The sequence below is a fragment of the Micromesistius poutassou genome (genome assembly GCF_964030765.1).
Source record: "Micromesistius poutassou genome assembly, chromosome: 10".
Lineage (NCBI taxonomy): Eukaryota > Metazoa > Chordata > Actinopteri > Gadiformes > Gadidae > Micromesistius > Micromesistius poutassou.
In genome coordinates this window covers 13,476,463-13,490,046 of record NC_140280.1, presented here as the reverse complement: position 1 = coordinate 13,490,046, position 13,584 = coordinate 13,476,463, and the positions used below count along the sequence as shown (strand labels likewise).

At 43.1% G+C, this 13,584-nt stretch overlaps 1 protein-coding gene across 1 annotated transcript in view; it reads right to left on the bottom strand.

The window, feature by feature from the left end:
• The window catches only part of cltca (clathrin, heavy chain a (Hc)), a 34,684-nt gene that overhangs the window by 20,245 nt on the left and 855 nt on the right, over positions 1–13,584 (bottom strand). The window contains exons 2-6 of the mRNA XM_084474198.1: positions 6,372–6,579; positions 2,377–2,645; positions 1,940–2,101; positions 1,708–1,821; positions 1,041–1,214 (exon numbers count right to left, since the gene is read on the bottom strand). Coding sequence (XP_084330324.1) covers positions 1,041–1,214; positions 1,708–1,821; positions 1,940–2,101; positions 2,377–2,645; positions 6,372–6,579 — 927 coding nt within the window. The remainder of the gene's footprint in view (positions 1–1,040; positions 1,215–1,707; positions 1,822–1,939; positions 2,102–2,376; positions 2,646–6,371; positions 6,580–13,584) is intronic.

The following is a 13,584-nucleotide window of genomic DNA, read 5'->3' as shown; positions in this document are numbered from 1 at the left end:
CAGACGCCATTCACCGCTGAGACCAATCACTCCTCAGTCAAACTGAGTGCAATCTTCCTGTAGGCAGATCCTATTGCTGCTTCAGGGAGTCTCTTCCAGAAGGCGAGGGACACACAATAGCAACTGCAACATTTGGTGTTGTAAAAACAGGAACGACAATCAACACGTCTATACATTTCACTAAACCAGAGGCAGAAGGGACAATGAAAAGCAACCGAGGAGACCGACCATTGTGAAGAAGATCACTGCCTCTGTCTACGTTGGCATGCACATTTTAGTTGTTTTTTGCGCTGCGCACACACACACACACACACACACACACACACACACACACACACACACACACACACACACACACACACACACACACACACACACACACACACACACACACACACACACACACACACACACACACACACAGGGCCGATTGTCCCATCACAGACACCCAGGCCACTCCGCTATATCGACTTTCGTCTCTTCACTTAATTATTCATGTGGAGCGTGGCGTGGATGGAACATTATTCATCAGCTGGCTGGGTCCAGTTTCCTCCGTGTCGGTGCAACATCACAATGATAGCCACCAGACCCCTTCACAGTCTCCTCTCGGCGTGAAACACTACACTGGACTATGGAGAGGGCGCAGCATGCCTGATGAGCCTGGACTAGACAGTGTTTTCGTCGTTGCGATCACCGTAATGTCTTTCTAGAAGGACGTGTCGATGCTTGATTGGATGAACATTTTGTGAAAGAATGGGGTTGTTTGAAATTTGGATTGAATTAGAAGATAACCAAGCAATTTCAATTCAATTAAAAAAACTATTTGTCCCCGGGGGGGCAATTGAATTGCTCTCTACCATCCCAACAAACTCCCAACTTAATATTACTTTGAAAGAAATTGTAATGGGAACCATCTCAAAGGGCAGACAATTTCTGATTGCCACAGATTCTCCAGCGACAGCAGTGAGGTTATATTAACTATGCATGCACCCGATCCTTTACAGAGTCGTCACATAGCCATGGTGTTTCTAAGGCCGTACCTGTCCCTTCCTGTTGACCCCGATGATGCCGGCGGTGGCCTCATGTGGTGCGGTTACAAAGATGGTTTCCCCGCTGATCCTGTTCATGTAGATGCATGTGCCCGTCTCCAGATCGTACAGGTGGATGTAGCCATATTTGGTGATGAGGAAAACCACGTCCTGTTTGGAGCTTATCTAAGAAGCCGGGAGAGAAAATCATCAGATCAATCCTGAGTGTGTACTGAAAAAGTTAATTTGATAAAGCCCTTCATACATGAATTGGTGTGCAAAAAGGAAGCACATTTACCAGAGTATCTTCAAGAATTTATGTAGCAATAGAATAGTAAGGTTCAATTGAACCAATCTCACAAAATACACATCAGATGTGCATGTAGAAAACACGTGCCTCAGTGAGCTCACAAGATAAACCTCTACACACCAAACACACAAGACTCGTCCCAGTGACCTTGTGCAACTGTAGCTATCCTTGGATTTGCCAACGGAGGTCAATGATTTGCTTATTTAATCTCGCATAGCTGAAAATAAGCTAACTATGACTCACAACAAAGGTTATTTGCCAACTGTGGTAGCGTATTCCAGTAAAGAATTTGTTTATTTCTGTCCCATGCCAGTTTGTTTTCCGATGCCCAGAGCAAGCGGTCAGTCTGATGGGCAGCTTGCACCATACCTGCATTGCCACAGGGAAGTCATTCTGGGCCTCCGGGGGGAAGAACACGTCCACTGCTTTCTTTGGAAATGGCTGGTTGCCGGTCGGTGGTGTCCCCACTTCGATGATGTGCAGCTGATTGGAAAGGGATAGAGGAAGCATGAGCAAAAAGCTACAAGGCGTTGGTTTGCGTGTAACCACGCCCCCCCTTTGAACCTGTCCCAGTGATGTCATCGTGGACGTCGCCAGTCACCTTTCCTCCAGCCTGGCCTCGCACAGCGAAGCAGAACAGAGTAGACTCCTCTGCGTTGCCCTCCATCTTGAACTGGGCAAAGCTGGCGGCGTGGCCCTCGATGGGCTGAGACACCTTCCTGTCTACGGAGTACAGCTGCATGGCGCCAACCACACGGTTTTGCTGAAACGGGAGGGGAGAATGCAAGAATACAAGTCAACACCGGGGCCAATCCATTCTGAGGGCTATGTCAATGAAGTGAAACCATCAGGTTGTGCAAATACCATTTCAAACTGGCTGTTCAGGTTATGCCTGACCCCATTCTGCCCCAGTCCAATTTGGGCTGTGGCACGAAATATGTTTACAAACATCTTTGTGCCAACCTTTTAGCAGCAACACTAAAGCCTTTATGTCAGCCCAACGAGAACCTGATTCCGTTCACTGGCGGGTGGCGTTACCTGGGCCGAGATGCCGATGAGCAGGAGCCACTTCTGCTTGGCGTCCGTGCGATAGTTGATGATCTGGCAGCCCGCCAGGCTGGAGTGGCGGTCGAACACCTTGATGGGCTGCGAGTCGCCCTCCATGCTCCAGTGGTACACCGCGTTGTCAGTGACCAGCGCCACCGTGTTGAGTGAGATCCACTTCCAGAAGGTGACGTCGTCCGTCATGGTGTGCGCCTTCATCTTGCTCTTCATCTCGATGTTGAAGATCTGAAGGGTTTTAGCGGCTGTGGTAGGGGGAGGGAGGGAGACAGGCAAGGCGACAAAGGCCAGAACAACATTTGGTTATATACTTTGGTTTAGGCGTTGACAGACAAGACACGCACGCAGACTTTGAATTGCCGGGAGTCGCCAAGTCAGTGACAAAAAGGTCAATTACGGACCTATTTTCACTCGGAGAGACGGTTAAATGTTTTGAAAAGGTGGAAAATCCTTGGCTGGGGATCCCCAGGGAAGCCTGAGGCTTTAATTGTGCCGTAGGCGGTGGAGGATTCATGCAGAGGGCAATAGAGGCATCATCTGTATTGAAAGCAGCCATGTGTGTAACTACTGACCGCTTTCCCTACATAAATTCTACTGATTCAGAATAGATTGTAGGGTCAATGGAAAGGGCAGGTAAGGTCTGAGCTGCCTAATGGGGATACAGCTTCAGTTAAAAGGGGGTTTAATGAGCCAGGCCTAATAAGCTCCCTCTTAAATCCATGCCTTGTATTCAATTTTAAAGGCTTTCGAAGGGCTTGTGTAATTACCCACAATACCCCATTTTCCAGTTAGAGAGCTTTAAGTATATGAGTTGAGAAAACGTATGTAAAATATACAGCCTCAATATAAAAAAACAACTGGATTTTCCTCTCTGTGTGTTCTCACGGTTCCCTCCAAGCCTCACTGGTGGGCCTGTGAAGCCCTGTGAGCCTGTATGAAAACTACAGGCCCTATGAAGCCCTGGGAGCTTTTAGTTTTCATAAAGGGCTATACAAACAAACCTAATAACCTTGCATAATAAAGAAAGATCTACCATCTAAACCCCACCTAGTCACGTAGTCCAACTAATTCTCCCAACCACCAACTACAAAGAAGGTAAGGAAGGAGAGGGAAGTCGCAAACGGCTCCCAAAAAGGGCAAAGACATTGGTATTCAATCAAACACAATCACAGGACGCTTCATAGTGGACTTGGGGGCTGGTTTGAGGCAAAGGCTAAATGTGACCGTGAAGAGGGCTTTGAGGGGCGGGGCACAGTCATCCGTCAGATAAATAGCTGTGAGGTTCACCGTGTTTAATTTGGGGGGGGTTGGGGGGAGAAGGTTCACTCACCTGCATTTTTACTCTACATATTATTGTTAGTTTGAGTGAATGTGACCTATAGGGCTTGTACATCAGAAGGCATCCTGGGACTTTCTAGGGTGGGGCGATACGCCATATTGAGAGGACTCGAGCGTCTAAGTACTGTCAAATCCTGAATCAATGTGGGTATACCGTAGGCTAAATCATAGCCTAGGTTTTGTTTTGACACGTCTGGAATGAGAAACGCCGTGGCGTTTTCAAATCATAGTGACAAATCATTTCATGATCCATTTCTTAACAATGCCCAAAACACCAATGCTACCAACATAATAACCAACATCCCAACGCTCCGAAGCTCCCGGATCGGCGGCAGTGATTGCGATGTGACATTGATGTACAAGCCCGTAGGCTTATTAAGAAGCAGTGGGAGAGAGCCCCTTTTCTTTAGTAAATTTATCAGAACGATCAGGGAGAATCTAAAGCAGAGAACATTGCCATTAGAGCAGCAGACTTCAGATATACAGTTTAAAGCCACAGCCAAATCATAAAGTGTAAGCAAATTGAGATTTGATTGAATCACATTTAGAGCAGGTTTTTGGTGCGCGTGTTCAGTGTTCAAGCGGGTCGGGGCCATCACACATGGTTCCATGGCAAAGGTTATAAAGCGTCATACTAGAAAGGGTCAGCTGAGGGGTTTTACATGGTAGAATGAACGGAGGAGGTTGTATAGCAAGGAAGGAAGGAAGTTCTACGCTGATTTAATGCACAACAGGCAGAGAAATGACCTACAACTACGTGAGCTTATTTATAGTAGTATGAGCACACCGCAACATGGACTGTATATCACATATCCCCACAGTTCATGTGCATCATTGGCACTGTGGCCTTTCCTCCTACTCTACTTCCATTTACTCTGTAATGTTTAACCAGGCAGCACAATCTAAAGGGCTGCCATTTGTGCACGGCTCTCCGTGTCATCATGTGAAAATCAGCAGTGAAATGCAACTCTAAAAAAACTGGAGGCAATTCACAGGGCTGCACATTGAGCCCTGTTCTGCCTTTTGGTAAGGGAACCGTCCCCCCCACAGGCTGGGGTTCATGTTGGGCCAGGCCCAATATAAAACTATGCAGTGGACAACCTCAACCTCACACTTTCATCAAAATAGATAAATGCAAGCCTTGACTGAGGATACAACTAACCAATTACAAAAACACAAAATAAGCACACATGGCTTTAATAAGATTGGCCTGCCTTAAACAAGTAATGGTCTGTTTTCCTTAAATGTTCAATAGAAATCGTAGGTAATTTGTCTTCCAACAGGAAATGACTCCGACCCACATTGGCGTCACATCTAATCTCAACCTCCCACAAATAGGACGGCGTCGCCAAGCCAAACTTCAAATCAGGACCTCAGTTGGAGATGTCATCGAGTCTCCAGCCACAGGTTAGGGAAGCAAGTTTACTGGGACTCGAGTGAGAGAGTGGAACAACACGCCCTGGCCAATGGAAGGCCAGTTCTAGTGACCAACCGGAGGGAACCATCGATCTCACACACACACACACACACACACACACACACGCAATGTCTAAGGGATAAGTCAGTCAGCAATAACTGATCTAGTGGGAACTAACTCTTACGAAACAGAGCTGACAAGAGGACATGAAACCATGGCACTTGCGTAACCGCATGGGCACATCAAATGGTAGAGGGGAAACGGATGTTGAAAAAAAAAAAAAAAAGGAAAACGAAGCAGATTTATGCGGAATTAAATGGAAAATCAATAATTAAATAAAATGTGATTACATTTATTTAATCACAAATTGGCACCCACAATATTCTCACCCCTTCACAACGGTGACTTAATCACAAGTACAGCTAAGGAAAAATGATGGTATGTGAGCATTCAAGCTATGGTTTGAAATCTAAATCCTGTTTCACTATATAAAACGGCCTAATCACATACAAGCAGAGAAATATTACTTTTTTGGATACTTATATTGACACATTAAACAGTGAATTTTATTAGCACCCAGTTCCAAATCTTGAAAGGTAATGGGCCAAGTTCTGCACTGAGAGGGTAATAAGGTGACCACAGCTTATACCAAATGTATATATATTATTGTTTATACAATGTGCATGTGTATTAATGGAGCACTGACTACCGGTACTTTGCCCGGAATGGTGAATTTGAAAAACAGGATTTAAATTTCCGCAATGGAATAGTTAAATTTTAACTCACCGTCTGCATACACATAAGAAAGCGGTAAAGGAAAAAAAAAGAACAAACAAAACACAAAAACAGAGAAAAACAAAAAACAAAAAACACAAAAAGTCAAAGCAATTGTGGCTGCTAGACAAAAAAATGCATAATACACTACTTCTGAATATAATGGTAACAGATAAACTGCCAATTAAATACTGTTCAACAGAAAAGTTTAAATAGCTTGATGTATGAGAACTTAAATTGATAACTTTTAAAATATACATAAAGACGACAATGGGACAAATACTGACACCATTTCATGTCTACGATCATAACATAATCAAAACAAGAACTACAAGGCAATGGCTTAGACGGACACAACGCTCAAATAAACTCACGAATCCCCACTGCTAAGCTTGACACATGGGGGTAGACATGGACTCAATTGGCCTTGGCACTGCCGTACCTTTAAGTGCGATGACCTTGCTGGCGGGGTTCATGATGGCACTGTCGGCAGAGATGGGCCTGCGGATGGGCGTGTTGGGGTCGGCCATGTCTATGATCACCACCTGCGCCTGTTCGCCCACCTTCTCCCGGATGCAGATGAACTTGTCCGACTCCATGGTCAGCGTGCTGAAGCCAATGTTTGCCGGATTGATGCCCAGGTTCTGGAGCTGTGGGAATTAAAGAAAGCAAGTGAGGTGTTGAGAGCAGGTAATGAGTAGGAGCCAGTTGGCTTGCTTTGACTGACAAAAAAGTGGTTCATATTAGAATGATAGAACAATGCAGCCACGTGTTTGCATTTCTAAAAGCTATGAGCAGCAAATGTTTGTGTTTCAATAATTCATAAATTATCTAAACTGATAATAAATTTTCTGGCGCGTATCTAACTATTCATTCATTGCAGCATGTCCTTCCAGCATGGGGGAGAGGGGGCAAAGGTTATCATAGTCCCTTGGGTAGTTCATTTCCTATTGAGTGTAATTAAACCTGACAAACTACAGCTCTGCTCTAACACACTTTGAGGCTATATTTCCCAGGAAAGAAAATTTGGAAAACGGCCAGGAAACCTGGCCCGGCAGTTTTAATCTTTGCTTAGCTCCTCTCATTAAATAAACCATATCAAATGTAAATGATGTTAAGCCCATGTTGTTGAGGCTTTGTTCAACTCTAAAAAGGCAGAATGATATCTGCGTCGGAGAACAGCAGCAGCTAGGCAAGTGGGCGAGGTCGTTTCAACGGTCAGCTGATAGCCCCCGCCACAGCTGGTGATGTCATGGAGCCTGACACAGAGCAATAGTCCTCTGGACACAGTCTGCTTAGGCTGAGAGCAGCTGGGTGGGGAGCCCATTCAGAGCCAAGATCCTTTTCACAGGGAACGGAAAAAATAAAACAGTCAGTTTCTATGAGACTGTCTGCAACTCAAGTTTATTTCTGACGCAACCTGGATAGCAATAAAGGCCAAGCTTCTGAGCACAGCTCTCCACTACCGCAGATAAAGGCAGGGTCCAAAATTAGCACCTGGAACCACACATGGCAGATAGAGTTTTCTGTGAAAAGGCAGAATTCAAAAAGCACTTTTGGGGATACTGGATGCAGGTCATGCCCCACCATAATGCTGTATCCAGCCAAGTCCAATCTGACAGCTTTACACACGGTCATAACCTGCCAGTCACAACAGAAGAACAAACAAGCCAAGAACAAAGCAGCGCCTTCTCTCACCATGTATATGAGGAACACATCAGACCATGACCTGCATGTAAACAACACTGTGGGAAGTCAGTGTATTGACACCAGCAGGCAATATGCTCCAGAATACAATGACAAAAATGGTACGATACAGGATTAGAAGAGAAAGAAGAAGAGAAAAGGGTCACGTATTCAACTTAGTTCGATGGGCTTTTTTTCTTCACTGGCTCTTGTGAGAATGAATGAAACATAACTTGCATTGTCTTTCTTTTTTTTGTGACAATGGGTTAAATTGTGAGATAGCGACAAAAGATGAAGGTGATAATCTTTCCCCCATTCAAGTGATTATACCATATAACTCCAGTCACATCTTGTGAAAGGAAGAATGTGAAGCAGCCCAAACTGACAGCTAGCATTTAGCTTAGCTGTGTGATGGCTCCAATACTAGGCATGTCTAAATAGCGTTGCATTTGGCATGGCCTGCAGACAGATGTTATAAACTAAACAGCATCAAACAACCACGGATAACAAATTATAATAATATCCCATCTACTTGAGCTACATTGTGGATATTCAATAATATATACACAAATCCTCCAGCATCCTGTGCATTCATCATACATAATTCATAACATGCACAAGAATTTGTGCATGCCATTGTGTGTTGACTCAACATGACAGCCACCTGCCAAAAATGTCTTCGACACAGGCTAGGCCTGGGCGATATGGCTGAAAGACATATCATGATATAACTTGAACATATTGATCGATATCGATAACTATTGATAATTTATTTTAAAATAATGACCTAGAAAGACTAGGAATTACCATGCTGGATTTAAACAATTCTGTTTAACACTTTATCACCTTCCACCGTTCTTCATTGATAAATACTCCAATGACGATACAACAATGAAAAACACTCAAATATTGTAAATAAGTATGGAATCGTGTTTGTGTAACAAACCCAGTTGCTAGATTTGGTGGTCCAGTCTCTTATCGATATATATTGAACATGTGTTACATTGATATTGATCTCAAGTCTATCACGATACGATCATTTATTGTTTTATTGCCCAGGCCTAACACAGCCTTTAACTGCCTGCCCCACAAGGCCAGGCAGCCAGAACCACGTTTGACCCTCATTGTTTTCCCTTGAGTAGTGCCCAGCAAAAGAGCAAGGCTAGGTGGCTGTTTATCTACCGCACTAGGAGTGACCGTCCTATCGTCAAGATGTTTCTGGCCCCCTCCTAATCAGCAAACACAAACCCCAGTTCCAGGAAGTAGCCCAGTGTAACGGGAGCACCTTGTTTTATCAATGACAGAGCACGCCCTACTGCCGGCCACACCCTCATTCTTTCGTGTGCATGTAATCTGGCTGGCTCTGCTGGCAGTGACGTTGCTGAATATTATGACAGGGCAAATGTTACAACCCTGCTTTGACAGACAATGACACCAATACTTTGCCCTCCTCATTATAGTATTTTACATGTTTATTTTCTATGAGCACTGCCCATTGCCTAGTACTGCCTACTGCCTAGTACTGAGTCCTGCACCCAAACCCCTCCTGCTAACCTTCAATGGCAAACAATAGAAGTAGCAGTACAGATGGACGGGGATTTATTGTGTTTCTTGGTGCGGGATGCTACACACTACGCAGTTCAAAAGACAGTCACAATGTATGTGCACTGTTGCACCAAACATAACATCAGAAGACTGCGTTCTATGAGTACTACTTGGGATTGAAAAATGTGAATGCAATCCTCTATATAGAAAATGATGAGCCGACTTGAGTGTTCAATTTCTCTCTGGGCGGCTGCAGATGGATTTTCCTACAGCTGTAGTAGGGGTCCTATGGGGTTAGCAAGAGAGACGGCCCCTACACCGAAACCATTTAGGACAGACATGTCATCTTGCACGCTCAATCCGTCCACCTGATTCTAGGGTATCAGCAGAACACCTGTTCATTCAAGTGGGAAAAAAATGGCTTTTCAAACACGGTGCTCACAAGTCACCTGAAAGGCAAGGAAAACAAGTTCAACCACTTCAACAGATGTTGTGCTACTGGGTGGCCATAGCATGGTTTGTCCGACTGGTTTAATATGGTCAAACAGATCTGAGCTGTGACGTCAGAGACTAGGAATTCACCTGAAAGCAGGTCAAACCAGCTCAATGTGGGCTAGCCTGCACTAGCTAGGAATGGGACTGCTAATGCTAGCCTGGCTTACAATACATAGGGATACTGCAGAACCATACACTGGACCTTGAGCTAAATAAAATAATGTGTGACTATCTCTGGATATTGCCTTATCAGACAGATGGAGAAGCAACAAGTGACAGGAATCAAACTTGATTTCCATCAGATCAAACTCAACAACCCACTGGTTCATACAGATGATTAATCTGTGGTCATTTTGTTTTGAAGTAAAATTAAAAAAAAACTAGTTTATCATGATTTAGTTTGCATTTGAGGTTTTCAACATTACAGACAAGCACTTAAGCACTTTGAACTTTGGAGCCGGGCTGATATAATCTCCTTGTGCTGAACCATAGCGAACAGTGTGGTCCAGAATACACACTACTTTCCCACAAGGAATTCTTGACACAAAGGAATAATATTCAAAGCAACAGCCCGATAGCATTGCAGCTACATGGCACAAAGATGATTCTGCTAATAGTCAGACATTGGAAAAAAAGTCAGGAAAAAAAGTCAGGAACAACCAGCAACTATTCCTCGTGATCCAGAGGGAGGAGCCCAATCTGTTGATTTGACCAGTTGGCTTTTCCTTTGAAGGCACCTTGCTCAGCAGAAAAGAGGCCCAGGCGAAGCCTACCAACGCAAAGTTCAAGGAGGGCCAGGGAAGGATGTACCATGCAATGTGCTGAGGCTTGCAGCGCACAAACTGCAGCGCACCCCGACCGGAAACCAGGAGCCCATTGTCTACCGGGGGCTGAAACAACAGGCTGCTCCACTACCATGTGACCATTGGAAGGCAGTGGGAGGTTTGAGGGGGGGGACAGGCATGTGACCAGAGGAGGGAGGATGAAGATGAGGGCTGCCCAGATAACCAGAGAAAGTGGAGGAACAAAAAGGGGAAGGATTGCATGCTTTTGAACTTCCTATCCTTTTCCACTTCAAGCTAGTTTTGCTGAGTTGGTTTTGAGATTTGAGCGTCCCTGCTCTCCCAAATGCATGCTTGTGTTGTAAAATTTGGAATGTCAAGTTTTCAGCAAATCTATATCCTGACCGGCCTATCACGAGAGATGAGCAACAGGTCAGTCACCAGCAGAGTTCAAAGTGCACATTGCAAACGGTTGCTGAGTGCGAAACCATAAAACCTTCCCGTCAAGGTTCCAGTAGTATTTAAGTTCAATTACACATGTAGTTAACCTATTTAGATTCACTATTACATTACAACACTTACTCCTTTGTACTGTTTCCATGGAGGTCTTTCCATCTCAAAAAAATGTTTTGTTACCGCCTTTAGCCTTGCAAGTTCTATGTAGGAAAAGTCCCTACAGCTCAAATGTCCACATTTCTCCAATGCAGTAAGAGAGAGTGAATGTACCAACAATACCTGCAGGAGCATAGCCTAGAAAGGCCATCCATGTCAAAGGAAGGGAAGTAGAATCTTCATCAAAGACAGAACTTGTGAATGTAACCTATCTGGAAGTATTATCTGGAGTATAATCATCTCAAGGTGAAAACCCATTATCAGAAAATCGGAATTGTCTTAGATCAAAGCAAATAAACGACAAGATTCTAACACAGTGATATTAAACATCTGGGAGAAGACTACTCAGTCAGCTGAACTCCTATAGTGTTGTATAAATGGATGATATATAAAAATGCAAGCTGTGCAAGTGAACCGGATGAATGAGAAGAAGTTTGGCAAGGGCATATCCCTTGATAAAAATACCATTTAAAGTAGGCCTGGCCAATAAAACAATAAATTATTGTATTGTGATAGACATTTGATCAATATCAATATAATACATGTTCAATATATATTGATAAGAGACTGGACCACCGAATCTAGCAGCTGGGTTTGTTACACAAACACAGTTCCATATTTTTTTAAACTAAATTAGTGTTTTTCATTGTTGTATCGACATTGGAGTATTTATCAATGAAGAACAGAAGGTCATATTAAGTGTTAAACAGAAGTGTTTAAATCCAGCATGGTTATTCCTAGTCCTTTTAGGTCATTAAAATTATCAATAGTAATCAATATTGATGAATTTGATCAAGTTATATCGTGATATGTCTTTCAGCCATAGCGCCCAGGCCTAATTTAAAGTCAAGAACAATAATCATAGCAAAGCTTTAAGTTTGCAGACATCATGACAATACCTGTTATCATGTGACCAAACAATAAATCACTAACCAAGACCAAGTAGCTTAAGCCCTCTGCAAAAAGTGCTTTAATACACATTACAAGACTGATCAAATACCCTATTTGATAGACACCAAACAGGCACAAAGCTATAAACTAGTCTTCTTGTACTGAAGCTCAGCATCATCAAAGAGCACAATACTAGCTGAAGTCAAGGGCACCCCAGTCTAGCTATTTTCTTGTACGGAGGAAACAGGGGCAATCTCTCTGCGCTGCAGTTTTCATGGTGTTATGATGAGCAGTCATCTCTGCACCTTTGCACCACCTGACAGTCAGAGATATTTATGAGAAAACTCCACAGTAAAATACAGACATAAACCTGACAGCCTGACGGATCAGTGCAGCACAAACAGCAAGAGTTTAAACATAAAAACCCTGGCTTACTAATTTGAGTAATTCAAAGAATTATTTGGAGGGCAAAGGGGAACCAATATTGTGCATGGCTTGATGTGGAACATGGAATGCATGCAACGGCATATGACTACTGTCATGCCTTGGTGATCGTAGCTACCTTGGAAACGTGTTAAGTCACACAAATGACCTTGACTTCTCAATGACAAAGAAATCAAAGTTAGATTGCCGTTCCTTATCAAGGAGACGGACTGTGTGCTGCAATAAGCACAGAAATTACATGAATTGTAATAACTACTAATGTTCTTCTAGACATAGGAATTCACATATGGAAAAAGTGTGATACGAAAATAGTCCTTCACATTTCAAGTGTCAACATGTCATTTTCTAAGAAAAATATAACATCAATACAACAGTGGTTCGACTGCTGAAAATAACCTCTGAGCAGCAGATACAACTTTAGATACATTAAATAACAATGACCGACCACTACCATTGCAATTCAATACTCTATAGTACAAATCCATAGGCCCCAATATAGAATCAGGCTATTTATAAAATATTGTCATGTTTTGAAATAATAACCTGTATTTAAACCAAGCACACGGCTGTTCTAATGTGTTCAAATTAAAAAGGTGTTAACACCCGGCATTAGTGTCTTAACAACAGGAAGGCTTCTAACCAATGTTGGCATGCATTAAAAAGAAAAAGATCTGTTGATAATCTGTGGTATATCTTGAACTAATTCTTACTCAGACAAGGTAAAATATATTAAAAGATGATGAATCATAGGAAAAAGTTTAAATACTGTGCCAAAGCACTCCGTCTTATCGTCAGTAATATCACGATGACAAATGCATCTTTATTTTAAAAATGTATACCACATTTGGACAAACAAATGCTAGTCTTCAAGCAATGAGGTAGGCGGGTTGCCTGTCTCGGTTTAGGTCTCAAGTGAACAAGAAACGATGATTTATTAATCAGCTCAAAAGATCTCGCAAGCGAACAGTCTTGACCGTTTCGAATCCATATGCTTTTCGAAGCAACCCTTCTCCGCCTTCACTTCCTGAACCTGATCGACTGGAATTGGAATCTACATAACATAAAAGTGGTAAATGAATAGCAATAACTTGACATAACGATCAAAAGCATCTAAACCAGTTACTTGTAGCAGATAAAGACCCAACTATCCATTATCAACATTATATCAAACAAAATGCCACTCAACACCAATCTGTTGGT